Source organism: Crinia signifera, chromosome 6 (genome assembly GCF_055691185.1).
Source record: "Crinia signifera chromosome 6, ASM5569118v1, whole genome shotgun sequence".
Taxonomy (NCBI): domain Eukaryota; kingdom Metazoa; phylum Chordata; class Amphibia; order Anura; family Myobatrachidae; genus Crinia; species Crinia signifera.
In genome coordinates this window covers 17,127,375-17,153,840 of record NC_139222.1, presented here as the reverse complement: position 1 = coordinate 17,153,840, position 26,466 = coordinate 17,127,375, and the positions used below count along the sequence as shown (strand labels likewise).

Below are 26,466 nucleotides of genomic sequence, written 5' to 3'. Positions count from 1 at the left end.
AATAAAGTTCTAAATTGGTCAAGAGGTCAGGTTTCCTCTCCTTATTTGGTCATTTTCTCCAAGGATTGTCATCATGTCCAGGGGTCTTTGCTGTGCAATTGGAAACCATCTGTTCACTTCTGCACATGGCTTCAAATACATGGGGCAGAATTATTAAGCTTGCAGAAGAGATAAACTGGAGATAAAGCGGAGAAAAGGTAAAAGGAGATAAAGCACAGCCAATCAGCTGTGTTTGAAAAAGACAGTTGGGAGTTGATTGGCTGGTGCTTTATCTCCTTTTCCTTTTCTCCGCTTTATCTCCAGTTTATCTCTTCTCCAAGCTTAATAAATCTGCCCCATATGTTTTATAACCACAGTTGATAACTTATTGCTGGTATATGCTGCGTATTTCAAACAAACACCAGAGTACTGTGTGTGAGAGACTGATCACATAGGTACTAAATATGTCCAGGGGGAATCCTGTATTATCCTTAATACTATGTGTAGCGATATTTAACCATATAACTATATTTTATTATTTGTTAGTGTGGAGTATGAGTTTATGTGTATTAGTATGCCTGTGCTTAGGGTTCGCACAATTATTCCTACTTGTTTCCATACTCTATTTACGTAACTCTGTGAACCAAAATGGCAGCCATACCATGCTAGTGTGGCGTGGGTGCAACTCGACTTCGACAGTCCACCCTTTGACGGTAAAATAACCCGCACATTTCAAAATATCTGGAAACAAAAAAATTTATAACAACAATAAAATATTAAAGGTACATGATTTTACATAAAAGGGGAATGATTCCTTATGAGCTATGGCTAATCCTAGATTATGGATAAATGGGGAACACATTTACCTAACAATTTTTTCATAATTATTGGGGACATATGGGGAACAACCTTTCTATGCATGGAGAGATTACTAGTACCATTGGTAGGATGTGGGGACTTCACATAACCCAGAAGAGATGTGGGGATATGGGACAAAATAAACAGGGGTGTTACATTTAGATACATTTTTCAGATATGGTATCCTTAAGAGGATGATGGATTCGATTTATAGGGTCATATACCAAACCCTCATCTTCCTTGGTGTCTCTCGTCCTTACATGATTTCTGTACATTTTATCACCACTATAACACCTTCTTACCAACTCCGGTTTTGGGTAACATATCAGGCTTACTTAGAGATTCTATCTCAACCTGATCTGGGTTGGTTAATACACTCTCAGAACCCTGTTCCATTCGTCCTATAACTTGGCAGCAATTTAAAAACCATGTCCTTGTTTTGGGAAAAAGAACAGGAATCAAAAATAGAACCAAAAGAGGGGAAAAAACAAAACTGTTGATAGTGGTCCCTCCAATCTTTTACCAGTGGGGCTTTGTCACAGTCCTTTCTGAAGCTTGTACAGGTTGCTTGACCATGGCTGCTTTTCAGTCCTCCCGGAACAATGCAACAATGCCTCTTAGCGCTTGCCTGGGATCAGTAGGGAGTATGGAGTTTACTATTAATCCCTAGGAGTTTACACATAACTTGGACTTTTTGGGATACCATATCTATACATAAATATATCAACACATACCAATAATAGCAAATACATTTCTAAGCATTTCTACAGGGTGGTAACTGTACGAAATCAATTTGTATTACCTGCAAAGAATCCTCTAGAGGAGGTATGGCTCTGTGGGAACGGCCTTTCCAGTGTTTTTCCTCAGACAAGTAAGGCATGACATTGCTGTCTCACCTGCCTGTGAGGCAAACTCTGGGGCACACCAGTAAGTTTTGCCCAGTTTACACATACCTCTCCTACCAAGGTGAGTCAGGCCATAGGCTGCCTCAGCCAGGCCAGGGAAGAATGCCCTGGGAGCCACTGGTTTCCTTGTCCATCTTTCCATCACCCTGTTGGTTCTTGTCCACATCCCTTCGACTTCCAGACGTCTTTCTCCTACAGTGAACACAAATCTTGCATTCCTATTGAACGTTTAAATGGACATAGGTTGGAACACACAAACATTTACAGGGGAGCAAACTTTATTCGCAGGGCGCCTGGCCCACTCAGCTGCCCTGCCAGCACGGCTATTACCAAGTGACACTTAATAGGAGAATGAGATGTGATTTAGGATACTCCCTGACTGCTACTAGGAAGCTCCCTCTATCCTATGATGGTCACTAGGATACTCCCTTCCTGATTGCTACTAGGAGGCTCCCTCTGTCCTTCAGTGGTTACTAGGATTCTCCCTTCCTGACTGCTACAAGGAAGCTCCCTCTATCCTATGATGGTCACTAGGTTACTCCCTTCCTGACTGCTACTAGGAAGCTCCCGCTATCCTATGATGGTCACTAGAATACTCCCAGTGGTGCAAGTAGAAAAAATGACTGTGGTACTGTGCCGCACACCAAAGGTGCGCAATGGAAAAATGGGTGTGGTCAGGGGCATGGTCATATGACACTAGGGGGAGTGGCTGGAATATTGCACGCCGCATGCGCATGGTCAAAATTTACACAGTAATGTTACGCATCACACACCCAATACATATGACTCATGCCATAATGCCCAATACACATTATGCCCCACACTATAATGCTCATTGCACCACTGCCGCACAACTGATGCCCATTACTAATATGCCCCCACAGTGCCATACTTATGCAGCAGCACAACTCACCCTCTGTGAGTGACTCCTGCAGTGCTGGCAGTGTCCAGTCTGGTCTCCTCTCCCTTACTCCAGTCCCCCGCCGCCACTGCCTGCTTCCCTTCCCTGGGGAGGGAAGTGCATCTCTCCTGTCCCGGCTTTACTGTGTCCATGACTGACTGTGTGACTGGGCCGTCAGCCAATCATATCTAGCGGGCGGGCTCCTGATTGGCTGCCAGCCCACGAGCTCTGATTGGCTGACAGCCCAGTCACCGTGATGGGAAGGAGAGATGCACGATGCGCTCCCCTCCAAAGGGAATCAGCTGTGGCAGGGCGGCGGAGGCCACACCCCTCCACTTATATATGCGTGCATGCGCATTAAACACTTTGGGAAGTATTTGTTATGGCAGTACAGGGTACTGGCAATATATATTTTACCAGTACGCGGTACCACCCCATACCGACGTACTTGTACCCCTGGATACTCACTTCCTGACTGCTACTAGGAGGCTCCCTCTATCCCAGGGGTGGGGAATCTTTTTTGTGCCAAGGTCCGTTTGTATGGGGGAAAAAAATCCTTCAGGGGCCATATGTAAAAAATTCTCTTGCAAATTGTCCTGCTGCAGCCGTTCCACACTCCGGCGGCTGCCGCTGAATAGGACTGAGTCTCCGGCTGCTGTTGATTAAGAGGAATCTTGCGAAAACTACCGACCTCTCGTGAGAATTCCCCTGTACTTGACTACTTGCAAAGCCGCCAGGCAGGTGGGAGGGCCACTCAGACCGGCTACGGCCCCGGGCCTGAGGTTCCCCACCCCTGCCCTATCCCCTTGATGGCTAACCTTGACACTCCAGATATTGTTAAAATGCACATCCCAGCATGCTTTGCTTCAGTTTTGCTATTTGGCCATGCTAAATCTGATGCAGAGCATGCTGGGATGTGTAGTTCAACAACAGCTAGAGTGTCAAGGTTAGCCATAAACGCTCTATCCTATGATGTCACTAGGATACTCCCTCCCTGACTGCTACTAGGAAGCTCCCTCTATCCAATGATGGTCACTAGGATACTCCCTCCCTGACTGCTACTAGGAAGCTCCCTCTATCCTATGATGGTCACTAGGATACTCCCTTCCTGACTGCTACTAGGAGGCTCCCTCTATCCTATGATGGTCACTAGGATACTCCCTTCCTGACTGCTACTAGGAGGCTCCCTCTATCCTACGATGGTGACTAGGATACTCCCTCCCTGACTGCTACTAGGAGGCTCCATCTGTCCTACGATGGTCACTAGGATACTCCCTTCCTGACTGCTACTAGGAGGCTCCGTCTATCCTACGGTGGTCACTAGGATACTCCCTTCCTGACTGCTACTAGGAGGCTCCATCTGTCCTATGATGGTCACTAGGATACTCCCTTCCTGACTGCTACTAGGAAGTTCCCTCTATCCTATGATGGTCACTAGGATACTCCCTTCCTGAGTGCTACTAGGAGGCTCCATCTGTCCTATGATGGTCACTAGGATACTCCCTTCCTGACTGCTACTAGGAGGCTCCCTCTATCCTACGGTGGTCACTTGGATACTCCCTCCCTGACTGCTACTAGGAGGCTCCCTCTGTCCTTCAGTGGTTACTAGGATTCTCCCTTCCTGACTGCTACAAGGAAGCTCCCTCTATCCTATGATGGTCACTAGGTTACTCCCTTCCTGACTGCTACTAGGAAGCTCCCGCTATCCTATGATGGTCACTAGAATACTCCCAGTGGTGCAAGTTGAAAAAATGACTTTGTGGTACTGTGCCGCACACCAAAGGTGTGCAATGGAAAAATGGGTGTGGTCAGGGGCATGGTCATATGACACTAGGGGGAGTGGCTGGAATATTGCACGCCGCATGCGCACGGTCAAAATTTACACAGTAATGTTACGCATCACACACCCAATACATATGACCCATGCCATAATGTCCAATACACATTATGCCCCACACTATAATGCTCATTGCACCACTGCCGCCCAACTGATGCCCATTACTAATATGCCCCCACAGTGCCATACTTATGCTCCCACAGTTCTAGATATGCCCCCACAGTGCCACACATAAGCAGCAGCACAACTCACCCTCTGTGAGTGACTCCTGCAGTGCTGGCAGTGTCCAGTCTGGTCTCCTCTCCCTTACTCCAGTCCCCACCCCCCCGTCACTGCCTGCTTCCCTTCCCTGGGGAGGGAAGTGCATCTCTCCTGTCCCGGCTTTACTGTGTCCATGACTGACTGTGTGACTGGGCCGTCAGCCAATCATATCTAGTGGGCGGCTCCTGATTGGCTGCCAGCCCACGAGCTCTGATTGGCTGACAGCCCAGTCACCGTGATGGGAAGGAGAGATGCACGATGCGCTCCCCTCCAAAGGGAATCAGCTGTGGCAGGGCGGCGGAGGCCACACCCCTCCACTTACATATGCGTGCATGCGCATTAAACACTTTGGGAAGTATTTGTTATGGCAGTACAGGGTACTGGCAATATATATTTTACCAGTATGCGGTACCACCCCATACCGACGTACTTGTACCCCTGGATACTCACTTCCTGACTGCTACTAGGAGGCTCCCTCTATCCCAGGGGTGGGGAATCTTTTTTGTGCCAAGGTCCGTTTGTATGGGGGAAAAAAATCCTTCAGGGGCCATATGTAAAAAATTCTCTTGCAAATTGTCCTGCTGCAGCCGTTCCACACTCCGGCGGCTGCCGCTGAATAGGACTGAGTCTCCGGCTGCTGTTGATTAAGAGGAATCTTGCGAAAACTACCGACCTCTCGCGAGAATTCCCCTGTACTTGACTACTTGCAAAGCCGCCAGGCAGGTGGGAGGGCCACTCAGACCGGCTACGGCCCCGGGCCTGAGGTTCCCCACCCCTGCCCTATCCCCTTGATGGCTAACCTTGACACTCCAGATATTGTTGAAATGCACATCCCAGCATGCTTTGCTTCAGTTTTGCTATTTGGCCATGCTAAATCTGATGCAGAGCATGCTGGGATGTGTAGTTCAACAACAGCTAGAGTGTCAAGGTTAGCCATAAACGCTCTATCCTATGATGTCACTAGGATACTCCCTCCCTGACTGCTACTAGGAAGCTCCCTCTATCCTATGATGGTCACTAAGATACTCCCTTCCTGACTGCTACTAGGAAGCTCCCTCTATCCTATGATGGTCACTAGGATACTCCCTCCCTGACTGCTACTAGGAGGCTCCATCTGTCCTATGATGGTCACTAGGATACTCCCTTCCTGACTGCTACTAGGAGGCTCCCTTTATCCTACGATGGTCACTAGGATACTCCCTTCCTGACTGCTACTAGGAAGCTCCCTCTATCCTATGATGTTCACTAGGATACTCCCTTCCTGACTGCTACAAGGAAGCTCCCTCTATCCTACGGTGGTCACTAGGATACTCCCTTCCTGACTGCTACTAGGAGGCTCCATCTATCCTACGATGGTCACTAGGATACTCCCTTCCTGACTGCTACTAGGAAGCTCCCTCTATCCTATGATGGTCACTAGGATACTCCCTCCCTGACTGCTACTAGGAAGCTCCCTCTATCCTACTATGGTCACTAGGATACTCCCTTCCTGACTGCTACTAGGAAGCTCCCTCTGTCCAATGATGGTCACTAGGATACTCCCTCCCTGACTGCTACTAGGAAGCTCCCTCTATCCTACTATGGTCACTAGGATACTCCCTTCCTGACTGCTACTAGGAAGCTCCCTCTATCCTATGATGGTCACTAGGATACTCCCTTCCTGACTGCTACTAGGAAGCTCCCTCTATCCTATGATGGTCACTAGGATACTCCCTTCCTGACCGCTACTAGGAAGCTCCCTCTATCCTACGATGGTGACTAGGTTACTCCCTTCCTGAGTGCTACTAGGAGGCTCCATCTGTCCTACGATGGTCACTAGGATACTCCCTTCCTGACTGCTACTAGGAGGCTCCCTCTATCCTACGGTGGTCACTAGGATACTCCCTTCCTGACTGCTACTAGGAGGCTCCATCTGTCCTATGATGGTCACTAGGATACTCCCTTCCTGAGTGCTACTAGGAGGCTCCATCTGTCCTATGATGGTCACTAGGATACTCCCTTCCTGACTGCTACTAGGAGGCTCCGTCTATCCTACGGTGGTCACTTGGATACTCCCTCCCTGACTGCTACTAGGAAGCTCCCTCTGTCCTATGATGATCACTAGGATACTCCCTTCCTGACTGCTACAAGGAAGCTCCCTCTATCCTATGATGGTCACTAGGATACTCCCTCCGACTGCTACTAGGAAGCTCCCTCTATCCTACGATGGTCACTAGGATACTCCCTCCCTGACTGCTACTAGGAGGCTCCCTCTATCCTACGGTGGTCACTAGGATACTCCCTTCCTGACTGCTACTAGGAAGCTCCCTCTATCCTATGATGGTCACTAGGATACTCCCTTCCTGACTGCTACAAGGAAGTTCCCTCTATCCTATGATGGTCACTAGGTTACTCCCTTCCTGACTGCTACTAGGAAGCTCCCGCTATCCTATGATGGTCACTAGAATACTCCCAGTGGTGCAAGTTGAAAAAATGACTTTGTGGTACTGTGCCGCACACCAAAGGTGTGCAATGGAAAAATGGGTGTGGTCAGGGGCATGGTCATATGACACTAGGGGGAGTGGCTGGAATATTGCACGCCGCATGCGCACGGTCAAAATTTACACAGTAATGTTACGCATCACACACCCAATACATATGACCCATGCCATAATGTCCAATACACATTATGCCCCACACTATAATGCTCATTGCACCACTGCCGCCCAACTGATGCCCATTACTAATATGCCCCCACAGTGCCATACTTATGCTCCCACAGTTCTAGATATGCCCCCACAGTGCCACACATAAGCAGCAGCACAACTCACCCTCTGTGAGTGACTCCTGCAGTGCTGGCAGTGTCCAGTCTGGTCTCCTCTCCCTTACTCCAGTCCCCACCCCCCCCGTCACTGCCTGCTTCCCTTCCCTGGGGAGGGAAGTGCATCTCTCCTGTCCCGGCTTTACTGTGTCCATGACTGACTGTGTGACTGGGCCGTCAGCCAATCATATCTAGCGGGCGGCTCCTGATTGGCTGCCAGCCCACGAGCTCTGATTGGCTGACAGCCCAGTCACCGTGATGGGAAGGAGAGATGCACGATGCGCTCCCCTCCAAAGGGAATCAGCTGTGGCAGGGCGGCGGAGGCCACACCCCTCCACTTACATATGCGTGCATGCGCATTAAACACTTTGGGAAGTATTTGTTATGGCAGTACAGGGTACTGGCAATATATATTTTACCAGTATGCGGTACCACCCCATACCGACGTACTTGTACCCCTGGATACTCACTTCCTGACTGCTACTAGGAGGCTCCCTCTATCCCAGGGGTGGGGAATCTTTTTTGTGCCAAGGTCCGTTTGTATGGGGGAAAAAAATCCTTCAGGGGCCATATGTAAAAAATTCTCTTGCAAATTGTCCTGCTGCAGCCGTTCCACACTCCGGCGGCTGCCGCTGAATAGGACTGAGTCTCCGGCTGCTGTTGATTAAGAGGAATCTTGCGAAAACTACCGACCTCTCGCGAGAATTCCCCTGTACTTGACTACTTGCAAAGCCGCCAGGCAGGTGGGAGGGCCACTCAGACCAGCTACAGCCCCGGGCCTGAGGTTCCCCACCCCTGCCCTATCCCCTTGATGGCTAACCTTGACACTCCAGATATTGTTGAAATGCACATCCCAGCATGCTTTGCTTCAGTTTTGCTATTTGGCCATGCTAAATCTGATGCAGAGCATGCTGGGATGTGTAGTTCAACAACAGCTAGAGTGTCAAGGTTAGCCATAAACGCTCTATCCTATGATGTCACTAGGATACTCCCTCCCTGACTGCTACTAGGAAGCTCCATCTATCCTATGATGGTCACTAGGATACTCCCTTCCTGACTGCTACTAGGAAGCTCCCTCTATCCTATGATGGTCACTAGGATACTCCCTTCCTGACTGCTACTAGGAAGCTCCCTCTATCCTATGATGGTCACTAGGATACTCCCTTCCTGACTGCTACTAGGAAGCTCCCTCTATCCTATGATGGTCACTAGGATACTCCCTCCCTGACTGCTACTAGGAGGCTCCATCTGTCCTATGATGGTCACTAGGATACTCCCTTCCTGACTGCTACTAGGAGGCTCCCTTTATCCTACGATGGTCACTAGGATACTCCCTTCCTGACTGCTACTAGGAAGCTCCCTCTATCCTATGATGGTCACTAGGATACTCCCTTCCTGACTGCTACTAGGAAGCTCCCTCTATCCTATGATGGTCACTAGGATACTCCCTTCCTGACTGCTACAAGGAAGCTCCCTCTATCCTACGGTGGTCACTAGGATACTCCCTTCCTGACTGCTACTAGGAGGCTCCATCTATCCTACGATGGTCACTAGGATACTCCCTTCCTGACTGCTACTAGGAAGCTCCCTCTATCCTATGATGGTCACTAGGATACTCCCTCCCTGACTGCTACTAGGAAGCTCCCTCTATCCTACTATGGTCACTAGGATACTCCCTTCCTGACTGCTACTAGGAAGCTCCCTCTGTCCAATGATGGTCACTAGGATACTCCCTCCCTGACTGCTACTAGGAAGCTCCCTCTATCCTACTATGGTCACTAGGATACTCCCTTCCTGACTGCTACTAGGAAGCTCCCTCTATCCTATGATGGTCACTAGGATACTCCCTTCCTGACTGCTACTAGGAAGCTCCCTCTATCCTATGATGGTCACTAGGATACTCCCTTCCTGACCGCTACTAGGAAGCTCCCTCTATCCTACGATGGTGACTAGGTTACTCCCTTCCTGAGTGCTACTAGGAGGCTCCATCTGTCCTACGATGGTCACTAGGATACTCCCTTCCTGACTGCTACTAGGAGGCTCCCTCTATCCTACGGTGGTCACTAGGATACTCCCTTCCTGACTGCTACTAGGAGGCTCCATCTGTCCTATGATGGTCACTAGGATACTCCCTTCCTGAGTGCTACTAGGAGGCTCCATCTGTCCTATGATGGTCACTAGGATACTCCCTTCCTGACTGCTACTAGGAGGCTCCCTCTATCCTACGGTGGTCACTTGGATACTCCCTCCCTGACTGCTACTAGGAAGCTCCCTCTGTCCTATGATGATCACTAGGATACTCCCTTCCTGACTGCTACAAGGAAGCTCCCTCTATCCTATGATGGTCACTAGGATACTCCCTCCGACTGCTACTAGGAAGCTCCCTCTATCCTACGATGGTCACTAGGATACTCCCTCCCTGACTGCTACTAGGAGGCTCCCTCTATCCTACGGTGGTCACTAGGATACTCCCTTCCTGACTGCTACTAGGAAGCTCCCTCTATCCTATGATGGTCACTAGGATACTCCCTTCCTGACTGCTACAAGGAAGTTCCCTCTATCCTATGATGGTCACTAGGTTACTCCCTTCCTGACTGCTACTAGGAAGCTCCCGCTATCCTATGATGGTCACTAGAATACTCCCAGTGGTGCAAGTTGAAAAAATGACTTTGTGGTACTGTGCCGCACACCAAAGGTGTGCAATGGAAAAATGGGTGTGGTCAGGGGCATGGTCATATGACACTAGGGGGAGTGGCTGGAATATTGCACGCCGCATGCGCACGGTCAAAATTTACACAGTAATGTTACGCATCACACACCCAATACATATGACCCATGCCATAATGTCCAATACACATTATGCCCCACACTATAATGCTCATTGCACCACTGCCGCCCAACTGATGCCCATTACTAATATGCCCCCACAGTGCCATACTTATGCTCCCACAGTTCTAGATATGCCCCCACAGTGCCACACATAAGCAGCAGCACAACTCACCCTCTGTGAGTGACTCCTGCAGTGCTGGCAGTGTCCAGTCTGGTCTCCTCTCCCTTACTCCAGTCCCCACCCCCCCGTCACTGCCTGCTTCCCTTCCCTGGGGAGGGAAGTGCATCTCTCCTGTCCCGGCTTTACTGTGTCCATGACTGACTGTGTGACTGGGCCGTCAGCCAATCATATCTAGTGGGCGGCTCCTGATTGGCTGCCAGCCCACGAGCTCTGATTGGCTGACAGCCCAGTCACCGTGATGGGAAGGAGAGATGCACGATGCGCTCCCCTCCAAAGGGAATCAGCTGTGGCAGGGCGGCGGAGGCCACACCCCTCCACTTACATATGCGTGCATGCGCATTAAACACTTTGGGAAGTATTTGTTATGGCAGTACAGGGTACTGGCAATATATATTTTACCAGTATGCGGTACCACCCCATACCGACGTACTTGTACCCCTGGATACTCACTTCCTGACTGCTACTAGGAGGCTCCCTCTATCCCAGGGGTGGGGAATCTTTTTTGTGCCAAGGTCCGTTTGTATGGGGGAAAAAAATCCTTCAGGGGCCATATGTAAAAAATTCTCTTGCAAATTGTCCTGCTGCAGCCGTTCCACACTCCGGCGGCTGCCGCTGAATAGGACTGAGTCTCCGGCTGCTGTTGATTAAGAGGAATCTTGCGAAAACTACCGACCTCTCGCGAGAATTCCCCTGTACTTGACTACTTGCAAAGCCGCCAGGCAGGTGGGAGGGCCACTCAGACCGGCTACGGCCCCGGGCCTGAGGTTCCCCACCCCTGCCCTATCCCCTTGATGGCTAACCTTGACACTCCAGATATTGTTGAAATGCACATCCCAGCATGCTTTGCTTCAGTTTTGCTATTTGGCCATGCTAAATCTGATGCAGAGCATGCTGGGATGTGTAGTTCAACAACAGCTAGAGTGTCAAGGTTAGCCATAAACGCTCTATCCTATGATGTCACTAGGATACTCCCTCCCTGACTGCTACTAGGAAGCTCCCTCTATCCTATGATGGTCACTAGGATACTCCCTCCCTGACTGCTACTAGGAGGCTCCATCTGTCCTATGATGGTCACTAGGATACTCCCTTCCTGACTGCTACTAGGAAGCTCCCTCTATCCTATGATGGTCACTAGGATACTCCCTTCCTGACTGCTACAAGGAAGCTCCCTCTATCCTACGGTGGTCACTAGGATACTCCCTCCCTGACTGCTACTAGGAGGCTCCATCTGTCCTATGATGGTCACTAGGATACTCCCTTCCTGACTGCTACTAGGAGGCTCCATCTATCCTACGATGGTCACTAGGATACTCCCTTCCTGACTGCTACTAGGAAGCTCCCTCTATCCTATGATGGTCACTAGGATACTCCCTTCCTGACTGCTACAAGGAAGTTCCCTCTATCCTATGATGGTCACTAGGATACTCCTTCCCTGACTGCTACTAGGAAGCCCCTCTGTCCTATGATGGTCACTAGGATTCTCCCTTCCTGACTGCTACTACGAAGCTTCCTCTGTCCTACAGCAGTCCCTAGGATTCTCCACTTCTTCATTGTCTCTTTCCTACATTGTTAAACTAATCTTGAGAAACACACAAAGTCAATGTTGTTGGTAAATACAGATTTTAATGTTATTTGTATTATATCCATGTGTTCTATACTGTAATTCCAGATGAAAAATGGCATACTAATATAGATACAATGTATCTTACCTAGATTTGACACAAACAACTAAGAATGTATTTAGGCACAGAAGCATTGTAACAGTTTTGTGAATTAAAAAGTAAGTAAATGGGGGCGTGGCCACTGAGGGTATGGAGTAGCTGCTCTTCAGTTGAGCTTTCCGTCCTGATATCCTGTCTCACCATCCTGGACTCCCATGTAGCTCAACACCCCTGGACCCGCTGCTGTGTGCTGCACACTCTGCCTTACTTACCCGGCCAGATATTCCTGTGGGAGCATGGAGATGCATGAGCCACCGCCAGTGGTGTAACAATAAATCATGCACCCCCACCACACCGTGATCACTTTGGCGCCCCCACCTCCCAGTAAAGATCCCCCCAAAACCAACCCCGTCATACCTATCCGCCGAGTCTGGACCCGGTATCTGCAGATTTCTAGCCTGATCCCGGTGAAAATGTCCCTCACAAAATGGCCACCCCCTAACAACAGAACCATTTTTAAGGATGCTAGAGGAGGCCCCAGCCTTCTCTAGCATGCTCAAAAACTCTGCTTTGAGGGGGCGGCCATGTTGCAAGGGATATTTTTCATAAGGTGCCAGCTGGGAGGAGCGCCGGACCAGGGTGTCCGCTCCCGGCACAGCAGATGCGGCAGCGTAGCAATACCTCCCGCAGATCCCCGGCACCCACACCTAGCCAGCACCTCCCCGCCGTCGCAGGGTTTGCGGTGCTATTGTTTACGCCACTGGCCGCTGCAATCTTGGTCCTGGCTACTCTCCTGCATGGCCACGATCAGAGACGTGCTGCTGCTCCTTCCTGGAGATTTCCGGAGCTTGCATGATGCCTCATCTACCACTGCCATTACATAGCTGGCTGCCAGCACACTGGACTCTGCAGTCGCTGCTACAGTACTAGTGAATCTCTTGATGTGTCTGCTACTGGAGGGATCCTGTAACCTGCAGTTTTGAGCAGGGTGCCTGGGACCAATCTTCAACTTCTTATCAGGTACTGTGAGGCCTTGTGAGATGCCCTCATTCAGTGAGCACTGTTGTTTCTCTGCTGCCTGCACTGCTGATTGGTGCTTCCATAATTATCCTATTCCACTGGTGGGTGTGAGTGTTGCTGCTGGCGGTGAGCTGTGCCTGTGTGGGTGGTGGATTTACTGCTCTTTTGCTGTGCCCTGTGGCCAATACACTGCCTTATTGCATCCACCTCTTTCCCTCAGGGACTTTGACCAGCTCCTGCTCCTTCTGTTGTTTGCTACACACCACTTTGCCTATCAACACTTCAAAAACTGCTCTTTCTATATCACTTATTTCTGAACTGCCCTTCCCACCTCACCTGGTTTTATATTCTATAATATCCTTCAGAGTTGTGATGGGGAAGTCACATCAAGTCTCGGCGGCGGCCCGCTTGAAGAAATTTTCTCAGACAGCCAATCCTAAGCAGACCCCGGCGGAACACGATCCCACTTCCCAGCCTCCCTCTTCTTCAGAATGTTCTCTGGATATTCTCCTGATGCCATGCTGCAGAGGGTGCTGGAAGTGGTGAGGGCGAGCGAGGCTAGACTCATGGACCAAATTGGAAAAGTGCAATATGACCTGCCCGTTATTCAAAAAATGGCTGGTGGACACGTTTGGCGTGGATTCCTTTACCCTGCTATTTGTAGTAGAAAGAGCACATCATGTTCCTTTCTGATCGCTGCCCCCTGGTGTACCCTCCTTGGACATTCATTGCCAAGATTCTAAATGATCATGATGGGGCCCACTTCTGATTAATGGCTCTAAAGTTTCTGTTTCCCAACTTTGCCTTGGAGATACAAAAGACCCCTACACAATTTCATCCGATCAGTCGCCTGAGAGAATGGAACATTCCGTATGCCACGCTGTTCCCATCTAGGCTGCGTGTGATCAATGATGGTGAAACCAAGATTTTTGTACTCCCAGGGAGGTGGCCGCATGGCTGGATACTCACGGGCCGGCAAGACAGGCCAGGTTGGTCGACCCCAATGAGTAACCCTTTTTGTTTTTCTATACCTTCTATTACTGTTTGTGAGTGCAATAAACGAGGGGACAGACCAGGATCAGTTGAAAAAGCATAGTAGATGTTTATTGACATGCGCAAACATGGGTGTCTCAGACGCAAAGACCAATAGACGATTTCATTAAGGCCAGACAAGGTTTAAATAGAACTGGTCCAACCTACAAGAGGCTCAGCTGTGACCAGGACTAATCACAAATGATATACACCATATAAAGTCTTATTACTAAACACTAGAGACAGCAATATGCATAATTATAACCATGAAGAACTTCCTAATGGTCATGTAAGGGCCACATGTCAAAGATGATACTCCATCCATCATTCTACATGTTCCTGACCCCTATGTAACCGCTATGTAAGCTCTATTCAAAGGCACATTTGTTCTAACACACGCAGTTCTAAGTAAGATTATACCATTACCTAAAAGGACAGCATATATTCTATTCTACAGATAATACTAGGGAACCCTTGATACATTCAGCGCCATATTGTGGGATCCATATTTCTCTGACAGTAATAATAAGGAATAGGCAATATAACAGCTCATACCTAGAAGGCTGCATACACATGGTTCTACCTCTATCTCTGCTCTGTATCATGGTCTGTGTGAGAATTCTACATAGGACAATGGGCGAACGCAAGTTGATTGACTGGCGCTGGGCGTAATAGTACTAGCACGGCGCCTGTTACGTAGTTAGCGTAGCGTACCTATCAAAATCAGCGCAGTGTTCCCATGGCCAGCGTAGTCAGCATCCCTGTCAGTATCAGCGTGAATTCGAATGTGTTCCTGAAACACCACCACTATCCACGCCAGCCCGAAGCGTGGCTAACCCCGCGGTACGTGTCCTCCCGACCTTTTCATATCCCCACTAATCACAGGGATATGAAAAGGTCGGCATATATAAAAATGGAGTTGAGGATTTGTGAAAAAGGCGAATGTTCAAACCTGCAGGTAGCGGCTCATTGAAAAAGGTCCATTGGGAGCGAAACGCGTTAGTGGACCTTTTGCAGCTCCTAGCAGATGCCCTTTTGATGGCCCATCCATACACCTATACCATCATCTCGACTATCTTCATACATTGGTGAGCTTATTAACACCAGGCTACAATCGGATCCTTGTTGCCGCTGGAAGCGCAGTCCCTTCACCAGGTATAGGAGATCAGTCACTGTGGGTGAGACGCAGTGCAGCACCACCTTACCAACAGATCATCTCCCTTGGAAGCCACAAACACCAGCTTTCTGTCGACGCAGGTGCGGCCGGTGAGAGAAGCTTGCCCTGCGGTGCGTCACAGCAGTCCATGTATATAATGGATTTCATATAAATACTATTCAGTGGACACAGTAGCAAAGTATATACCAGTGTTCATATATTTTATATTGTTTATTTTTTAATAAATACATTCTTATATTATAATTGATTAAAATTACATAAAATTAGCGCAGTGCTTCCATACAATTTCCATTTCTTTGTTTAATGTCCTGGGTGGTTTTAATCACATTACTAGCTGGGTCCAGTGTGTGATGCGGGTTTCTGATCTTTTATGTCAGCTCCAACCACGTATCTGCCCGTCTTGGGCCCTTTATCTGGGAGATGCAGTGCATTAAACAAAGAAAGCCGGGTCACCTGACCAAGAAGAGTAAAGAAGCGCACGAAGCAGCAGCACCCGATGTACGAACAGAGGACAGACAGGTCGAGGCTGGTAAGTAAAGCAAGGTCTGTCTGTGGGAGAGGTCTGTCAGCGGTCCTGCTCTCATCAAACACTAAGAATGTAAGCAGCGCCTGTGGTGCAGCGACAGCAAAACGCACACATCACACCTGGGGAGAGCAGCGGCAGCGCTGACCGGATGACTGCTAGGTCTGGACCGACACAGCATCACATTACCTTCCCCTCCCTCCGCAGTCCTACCCGGGCAACTAGGATACAATATCCCAGGTCATATCTGACTGACCAATCACCATCATCTGGATGCAATCAAATAATGACTAATATCTGGATGCAGCTGACGGGACACCGCAGTCCGCACCAGAAACCAACACCAGCCAATTACTCATTTACATACTTTGATGGACACAAACTTTTTCAAAGAGTAAGACAGATCGCTGCTCGTTATGAATACTAACGAGCCACTAGCTGCAGGTTTGAACATTCGCCTTTTCCACAAATCCTCAACTCCATTTTTATATATTTTTATTGTTTTAGTTTTATAATTGAGCTCTAATCTTGCCTCCATACTGTTTTTATTATATGTTTCATTGCATTGCATTCTATATGTGTATGTGTGTCCGGTGTACAGATACAGACCGTGTTTTATACAAGTAAATATTCTTTTAACCAGCAATCCATCTGTAGTGCTAAACATTTCCCATCCCTCCTACTCACAGCAATCAGGACCATCCACATGCTGGCAATAGTCACGGAATATAGCAATACACTGTTTGGTACCCGTTTCCTAGCAGGGCGCCCACTAAGCTATTTGCTTAGTGTGGCAAGCGTAGGGAGCCATTGAGCCCGAAGCGTGGCGAGCGCAGCGAGGGGACGCGGATTACTTTACATGTATTCCACGTCCCCTCAGCAATGCTTCGGGCTCGCCACACTTTATAACATCAACTCCACGCCAACGTGGATAGTGGGGGTATGAAAAGGTCGGAGGGCGCATTCCGCAACCGCTCGCCACGCTTTGGGGTGGCGTGGATAGTGGTGGTGTTTTAAGAACACACCTGTCAAATCATACAGCTGACACAGTAATGACGACGTGTTGACTAAGAACTGTCATTTACGTAAATCAATTAAAATGATTTTAAATGATTTGCCTCTGTGCCGCTTATTGCGCCAAAAGGAAACGCCCCACATTCTCTCTACATTTTGGGTATGCACCCCTGTGGACGGGTCTATAAAATTGAACCTGTGATTGACTTGGGGCGTGCTGATACCCTGCAAGTTCCAGCGGTTCAGTGCTGTACGCCCTCCAGCAGTCACTGTAAATCATGGTGCCTGGCTCTACATTCTCAGTAATAGCCGCCATCAAAGTGCTGGCATCGCGTCTGGGCACCATGGTGAGGAAACACTGTCCCGTTTCCCTACAAATTCCCCCCCAAACCCACTGCTGTGGTAACAGCTGCCCGACATTACTCTTCCTTCTTACAAACATACTCTCATCAATCTCCCTGATGTGGCCTGGACCGCCGATACGGCGCATGAGGTCCATCGTACAAGCCTCCCGCATCCATCTGTTGTACAAAACAGCCGCCTTTTTGGATATGTCCAGCTGTGGCTGACAGTACTCAATGGATGTCAGCTCCTGGGCCCATGAGTATATAAAGCGCACCAAGGTGACAAACGATAAGTGGCACCCTGGAAACCAGTGGGCCGCTCTGAGGCTCACCTTCAGCCGGCAGCGCCACATACATTCCTTCACAGAAAGGCGCATTACGTGGCCATTCGCGCAATTCTGCGCCACCGGAAGGAGATTGTGTCCTTGAAAAAAGGCGACAACCTCCTCTTCCGTCTGAGGCAACGTCAACATGGTCATAGATGCAGCCATATCATAGACTTTTGATAAATCACCCCCAGCTCTGAGGGATACTTCTACTCCTGTCACATTATCACCTCAGAGTGATTTCTGAGAGGATCTGACAGGGGGCGGGAATGACAGGGAGCGGGAACATCGCATCACATCGCATGCTGCTGTAACGTAATGCGATTTCACAACGTTCGTGTACGTAAGGAAATTGGGCGCCCTGCTAGGAAACAAGTACCCACTGATTCATTCTGGAAGTTATAGAAACAAGTGACAGATTGTATTTATACTGTAACAACAGCACACTGCCTGATTACCATCACTTCGCCTCACTACAGCATGTTAGAGATAGGGTACTGAGCACTGTTTCCCACAACAAACCATTTCTATATAACAAATCAGGGAGAACAGCCTGAGCCCCAGCAGCACTACCCGGAGCACATATAGAGACATAACAACACACTCGGTGCGCAGGTAATCACTCCATTTCCTTGAATTCATTTCTACCTTTGCATAGCTGCAATAGCATTTGCAGACATGCATATGGGCGGGAATGTACTTGTATGGCGGGTTGTGTACCTGGTCGCTGAGCTCTGAAAACTCACGGCCCAGTGATCAGGTCTGAATTACAGGTCTAAGAACATGGAAATGGCTTCTCACCGGTGTGGGTTCTCTCATGTTGGACAAGCTGTGATTTCCGGGCAAAACATTTCCCACACTCAGAACATGGAAATGGCTTCTCACCTGTGTGAGTTCTCACATGTCGGACAAGCTGTGCTTTCCGGATGAAAGATTTCCCACACTCAGAACATTTAAATAGCTTCTCACCTGTGTGAGTTCTCACATGTTTAACGAGATCTGATTTCTGGGGAAAAGATTTCCCACACTCAGAACATGGAAATGGCTTCTCACCTGTGTGAGTTATCACATGTCTAACAAGATTTGATTTTGTGGTAAAACATTTCCCACACTCAGAACATGGAAATGGCTTCTCACCTGTGTGGGTTCTCACATGGATTACAAGATCTGATTTCTGGGAAAAACATTTCCCACACTCAGAACATGGAAATGGCTTCTCACCTGTGTGGGTTCCCACATGTTTCACAAGAACTGATTTGCGGGAAAAAGATTTCCCACACTCAGAACATGGAAATGGCTTCTTACCTGTGTGGGTTCTCACATGTTTAACAAGATTTGATTTTGTGGTAAAACATTTCCCACATTCTGTACATGGAAATGGCTTCTCACTTGTGTGGGTTCTCACATGGATTACAAGATCTGATTTCTGGGAAAAACATTTCCCACACTCAGAACATGGAAATGGCTTCTCACCTGTGTGGGTTCCCACATGTTTCACAAGAACTGATTTGCGGGAAAAAGATTTCCCACACTCAGAACATGGAAATGGCTTCTTACCTGTGTGGGTTCTCACATGTTTAACAAGATTTGATTTTGTGGTAAAACATTTCCCACATTCTGTACATGGAAATGGCTTCTCACTTTTGTGAGTTCTCTGATGAATGACAATCTCGCATTTACGATTAAAATATTTCCCACATTCTGTACATGGAAATGGCTTCTCACTTTTGTGAGTTCTCTGATGTGCAATAAGAGTGGATTTCATGGTAAAAGATTTCACACACTCAGAACATGGAAATACATTCTCACCTGTGTGGGTTCTCACATGTTTTACAAGATCTGATTTCATGGTAAAAGATTTCCCACACTCAGAACATGGAAATACATTCTCACCTGTGTGGGTTCTCACATGTTTTACACGATCTGATTTCTGGGGAAAAGATATTCCACACTCAGAACATGGAAATACATTCTCACCTGTGTGGGTTCTCACATGTTTAACGAGATCGGATTTCCGGGAAAAAGAATTCCCACACTCAGAACATGGAAATACATTCTCACCTGTGTGGGTTCTCACATGTTTAACGAGATCGGATTTCCGGGAAAAAGAATTCCCACACTCAGAACATGGAAATGGCTTCTCACCTGTGTGAGTTCTCACATGTTGAACGAGATTTGATTTCTGAGAAAAAAATTTCCCACACTCAGAACATGGAAATGGCTTCTCACCTTTGTGGGTTCTCACATGTTTAACAAGATTTGAGTTTGTGGTAAAACATTTCCCACATTCCGTACATCGAAATGGCTTCTCACATGTGTGATTTCTCTGATGAATGACAATCTCACATTTACGATTAAAATATTTCCCACATTCTGTACATGGAAAGGACTTTTCACTTTTGTGAGTTCTCTGATGTGCAATAAGAGTGGATTTCTGGGAAAAAGATTTCCCACACTCAGAACATGGAAATGGCTTCTCACCTGTGTGGGTTCTCACATGTTTAACGAGATCTGATTTCTGGGAAAAAGTTTTCCCACACTCAGAACATGGAAATACATTCTCACCTGTGTGGGTTCTCACATGATTTACAAGATGTGATTTATGAGAAAAACATTTCCCACACTCAGAACATGGAAATGGCTTCTCACCTGTGTGGGTTCTCACATGTTTAACAAGATCTGATTTCTGGGAAAAAGATTTCCCACACTCAGAACATGAAAATACATTCTCACCTGTGTGGGTTCTCACATGTTTAACGAGATCTGATTTCTGGGAAAAAGACTTCCCACACTCAGAACATGGAAATGGCTTCTCACCTGTGTGGGTTCTCACATGGTTTACAAGACCTGATTTCCGGGAAAAACATTTCCCACACTCAGAACATGGAAATGGCTTCTCACCTGTGTGGGTTCCCACATGTTTCACAAGAACTGATTTGTGGGAAAAACATTTCCCACACTCAGAACATGGAAATGGCTTCTCACCTGTGTGAGTTCTCGCATGTGGGACAAGCTGTGATATATAGGTAAAACATTTCCCACACTCAGAACATGGAAATGGCTTCTCACCCGTGTGAGTTCTCTGATGAATGAGAATCTCGCATTTATGATTAAAATATTTCCCACATTCTGTACATGGAAATGGCTTCTCACCTGTGTGGGTTCTTACATGTTTAACGTGATCTGATTTCCGGGCAAAACATTTCTCACACTCAGAACATGGAAATGGTTTCTCATCTGTGTGAGTTCTCTCATGTAGGACACAAGATGATTTATAGGTAAAACATTTCCCACACTTAGAACATGGAAACGGCTTCTCACCTGTGTGAGCTCGCTGATGTGCAATAAGAGTTGAATTATAGGTAAAACATTTCCCACACTCAGAACATGAAAATGGGTTCTTAATTGAGTGAGTTCTCTGGTGTCTAATAAAAACAGACTGATTTATAAAACATGTATCACACTCAGAACAGGTAAATATGTCAGCACCTGTATGAGCTGCTCTATGTGTAGCAGTATCTGAGTTACCAGGAGAACAGTCCTCAGGATTAGAGGTATCAGGTGATGTATCTGCACTGTGAGGCACTGGCTGTATATTTAGGGTAATGGAGGTGTCTTCTGGAGAATCCTGTGTGATGTTTTCTTCTGCTTTATAATCTGGAGACAGAATAAGACGTCCCTCCGAGGTATTGCTGCTTCTGTGTCCATCTGCTGGAAATAACATGCAGAAATAGAGATATCGCTCTTCCCCTTTCCCCTCACCCATTTCATACTATTACTGAGTACAAGTTATTCCGTTATAAATACTTTCCAACAGTACTAAATATCATGCAGCAAATAATGGGATTTATGTAGATGAGGTAACCCGTATTATATTAGTGCATTGGGAGACACTGAGGTATTGGGAGCCGGCAGTGTAAGAGACCTGTAAGACTGGGTGTCACTATTCTGCCTAACAAAGCCCCTAAAGACAGATTAGGAGTAAAGAGCAGGGGAGAGGGGATAAACACTATTCAGGAATGAGAACAACAATCCTAACAAGGAGAACAGTAATATAACAGAACAGAAACAAAGAGCATAAAGGGAAGGCATAAGGGATGCCCCAAAGCTGGTCCTAAGGGCAAGCTGGCATCTCTGGGGTACCCAGACTGGTCACATTGGGTAAGAGCTGCACTGAGGAGCAGGTGACAGCCCAGCACCCCAGCTTAGCAGAGGCTCCGTGCCACACCATCCTAGCTGCACACACCTGTCTCTTGGTGCCCCAACAGGATCAGGAACAGGCAGACTTGCTACAAGGTAATCCTGGTAACAGTGATCCACCTGATAATGCTGATCACAGGCTAACCAGCCTCTCCTGCTGTTATCATGCAGACCCAGCAGGTCATCCATCCAGTGCAAATCCTGGGTCTTACGTACATAGAGCCACAAAGACCTGACCACTTCTGGTTACTAAGTCAGCAAGCTGAAGCCCAACTCCTTGTTACTGGGTCTGGTGGTGCTGGTTCTCCCTGGGTGCCTGCGGTACTGTGCATGACAGGTGCCAGTCTGAGTATGGCAACCATCTCATCCTTCTGCCTCCCATCTGCCCAGTGACCATGGTGATGACCAGTACTTCCCCCTTCCTGGTGCCAGTATAGGCGGCTGCTCTTCTCTGACCCGATACTGGCTGTTCCCAAGCAAGATAGTGTGTAATACCCCATGTAGTGGTGCACAGAGAGGATCATGGGTAATACAACTGGTGGTAGGGTAAAGGGAGAACAATGGGTAATGTCACATGACCTTCCATACCATTGTACCCTGTACACTGCTATTATTCCTGTCCCTTCTACTGATGATGTAGATGAGTCACTGGGGAATATGGGGTCAGATCTCTGGGCTGGTAGCAGACAATGAGCTAATGTGTGGAGGAGAAGAAGACAATAATAGGGGCTGATGGCTCCTGACTCCCCCACTGGGCAAATACATTCCCCTCATTAGTCTGTACAGATAAGAGGCCGCTGTAGTGACAGAGGTGGGTGCAGGATAAGAGGCCGCTGTAGTGACAGAGGAGGGTGCAGGATAAGAGGCCGCTGTAGTGACAGAGGAGGGTGCAGGATAAGAGGCCGCTGTAGTGAAAGAGGAGGGTGCAGGATAAGAGGCCGCTGTAGTGACAGAGGAGGGTGCAGGATAAGAGGCCGCTGTAGTGACAGAGGAGGGTGCTGGATAAGCGGCCGCTGTAGTGACAGAGGAGGGTGCGGGATAAGAGGCCGCTGTAGTGACAGAGGAGGGTGCGGGATAAGAGGCCGCTGTAGTGACAGAGGAGGGTGCGGGATAAGAGGCCGCTGTACTGACAGAAGAGGGTGCGGGATAAGAGGCCGCTGTAGTGACAGAGGCGGGTGCGGGATAAGAGGCCGCTGTAGTGACAGAGGAGGGTGCGGGATAAGAGGCCGCTGTAGTGACAGAGGAGGGTGCGGGATAAGAGGCCGCTGTAGTGACAGAGGAAAGTGCGGGATAAGAGGCCGCTGTAGTGACCGAGGAGGGTGCGGGATAAGAGGCCGCTGTAGTGACAGAGGAGGGTGCGGGATAAGAGGCCGCTGTAGTGACAGAGGAGGGTGCAGGATAAGAGGCCGCTGTAGTGACAGAGGAGGGTGTAGGATAAGAGGCTGCTGTAGTGACAGAGGAGGGTGCGGGATAAGAGGCTGCTGTAGTGACAGAGGAGGGTGCAGGATAAGAGGCCGCTGTAGTGACAGAGGAGGGTGCGGGATAAGAGGCCGCTGGAGGGTGCGGGATAAGAGGCCGCTGTAGTGACAGAGGAGGGTGCAGGATAAGAGGCCGCTGTAGTGACAGGGGAGGGTGCAGGATAAGAGGCTGCTGTAGTGACAGAGGAGGGTGCAGGATAAGAGGCCGCTGTAGTGACAGAGGAGGGCGCGGGATAAGAGGCCGCTGTAGTGACAGAGGAGGGCGCGGGATAAGAGGCCGCTGTAGTGACAGAGGAGGGCGCGGGATAAGAGGCCGCGGTAGTGACAGAGGAGGGTGCAGGATAAGAGGCCGCTGTAGTGACAGAGGAGGGTGCGGGATAGGAGGCCGCTGTAGTGACAGAGGAGGGTGCAGGATAAGAGGCCGCTGTAGTGACAGAGGAGGGTGCGGGATAAGAGGCTGCTGTAGTGACAGAGGAGGGTGCAGGATAAGAGGCTGCTGTAGTGACAGAACAAGGAGAACATGTGACTCTCTGTAATAGGTGATTATTACTCACCTGTGCTGGTATCTTTAGGGATTTCCTCCTCCTTACACTGCTGGTCACCCATTACTTCCGTCTCTTCTTCTCCTTCTGTATCTTCTACCTTAATATCAGTCACATCCGTCTCTTCTTCTCCTTCTGTATCTTCTACCTTAATATCAGTCACATCCGTCTCTTCTCTTTCTGTATCTTCTACCTTAATATCAGTCAGGCCTCCATCCTAAATAACAACAGTAATATATATGTGTATGAGACACACACAGCTTCTCTACAGATCATGTAGTGAGAACTCACTATGGTAAATCCCACCTACCTGATCCTCCTGTGGGGTCCTGTGAGTCTCCTCTGCACAGTGCTGGGAATACAAAGGACGGGGACATCTCTCTGGGGTATCTCTGTTACTGGGCCCATCTGTAGGAGACACACAGTGACTGAGGACATGGTATATATGTGATTATCCTGGGAATACAGAGGACGGGGGACAGCTCTCTGGGGTATTCCTGTTACTGGGCCCATCTGTAGGAGACACGCAGTGACTGAGGACATGGTATATATGTGATTATCCTGGGAATACAGAGGACGGGGGACAGCTCTCTGGGGTATCTCTGTTACTGGGCCCATCTGTAGGAGACACACAGTGACTGAGTACATTGTATATATGTGATTATCCTGGGAATACAGAGGATGGGGACATCTCTCTGGGGTATCTCTGTTACTGGGCCCATCTGTAGGAGACACGCAGTGACTGAGGACATGGTATATATGTGATTATCCTGGGAATACAGAGGACGGGTACATCTCTCTGGGGTATTCCTGTTACTGGGCCCATCTGTAGGAGACACACAGCGACTGAGGACATGGTATATATGTTATTATCCTGGGAATACAGAGGACGGGGACATCTCTCTGGGGGTGTCTCTGTTACTGGGCCCATCTGTAGAAGACACACAGTGACTGAATACACGCTACATATATACACATCAGATTATCTCCAGTAGAACGGGTCACGAGTCCAGTAGTCTACAAGGTGACATTACCACTATTTCTATATATCTCTTTCCTCAAATCTTTGCTGAGATCCCAAACGCAAAAAAAAAGTCTTGGTATAGGGGAATAATTATACTACATCTATTAGCTGGTTAATTAGAACATGTAAAAGATACCAGACAATTATACACAATGACCCATATTTTCCAGCAATGATAAATGTGCCTGTGCTTCTGTGCTATAGGAGAGGCAGGAACATGAGGGATATGGTAATGTACACAGACATCTCTAGGTTGTGCAGACCTGAGGGATCACCAGGTGTGTATATATATATATATATATATATATATATATATATATATATATATACACATATATATACACATATATATATATATATATATATATATATATATATTCCAGAAAGTTCCGCACCTATCACCAAAGAGTCACCACGGCGGTGCTCACTCCAAGGATAAATATCCAGACAATAAAGAGCAAAATGAAGAGGGCACTCACCAATCGTTGAATGTAGTTTGAAGAGAAAAAAATTTATTAATGCTTACATGACAGGGCTAACGTTTCGGTCTTACACAGACCTTTGTCAAAGCCAAGCAATACAGAGAGCAGGTCCTTCCACCATGAACACCCAATTCATACTGGCCACCCAAGCAGTATATATACCTGTTACACATCACATGGTATATCAATCAGCCAATCACAATCACATGGTATTAAACTCATATTTTAACAAAACTATATGGTTGCTAAACATGTTGTATGGAAAGTAGGCATTGCGTTATGTTAATCAAGGTCAATCATTATGAAAAAAAGGGAAAAAGGAATGCAGAAAACAGGGTAAATAAACCCACTTAGTAATAGCCGGAAGTAGCGTGCGTTCCACGCTGCTGGAACGCACGCCAGATCCCAGAAGTGCCCATAGACAATGTAATCTGCGTGCCAGAAATAAGTTATGCTGCAACAACATACATAAGTAGCGTAGGTAGCGCCTTATATCCTGCGCTGATAAAGTAAAAAGTGACTTACTCAAAAAACGGGGGACGAGTAATAACTAATACGCTGCCTCGTGAAACCAGGAAGTAACATGCGTTCCACGCTGTTGGAACGCATGCCGGATACCCGGAAGTGACAGTATCACACTGTCAGCGCAACACTGATAACCTCCCAGAGCTAAAGGGGAGATGGTTGAATAGCGCAGAGCGGCGCCCAAAGAGCTAGAGGCACAATATATATGCCTGCATTGCAACATAATATCAAAGGCACACAAAATTTTTTTTTTATATAAAATATGATAATAGCCTAATCGCTGGAGGCTCATTTATAAAGATATTGACAATGGGTAATCAACTCAATTAATTCAAATATACCTCTGATGAACACACGCTGCCACGTTACCAAAACAACCAGTACAAACATGATATATGATATACAGGTTAAACACTGCTATAAAGGTGGTCAGGTAAACCTCATAGTATACAAAAACAATTTATACAGAAATACAGACAAGACAAACAAATAACACATATATATAAAAAAAAGGGGTACTTATGTAGTATCTGGGCTGCCGATTTTTTGATTGTATGCCTTAAGTTA

The 26,466-nt window shown here is 47.8% G+C and overlaps 2 protein-coding genes across 4 annotated transcripts in view; one reads left to right on the top strand and one right to left on the bottom strand.

Moving 5' to 3' along the window:
• Positions 1-26,466, top strand: part of LOC146010005 (uncharacterized) — a 730,148-nt gene that overhangs the window by 384,640 nt on the left and 319,042 nt on the right. The window lies entirely within an intron of this gene.
• Positions 14,310-24,662, bottom strand: LOC146010007 (uncharacterized). Its single transcript, XM_083150766.1, has 3 exons — positions 24,179-24,662; positions 23,881-24,085; positions 14,310-21,359 (listed from the first exon to the last, which is right to left on the bottom strand). Exons 2-3 carry the CDS (start codon positions 23,930-23,932, stop codon positions 18,424-18,426), a joined length of 2,988 nt encoding a protein of 995 aa, XP_083006892.1. The 5' UTR covers positions 23,933-24,085; positions 24,179-24,662; the 3' UTR covers positions 14,310-18,423.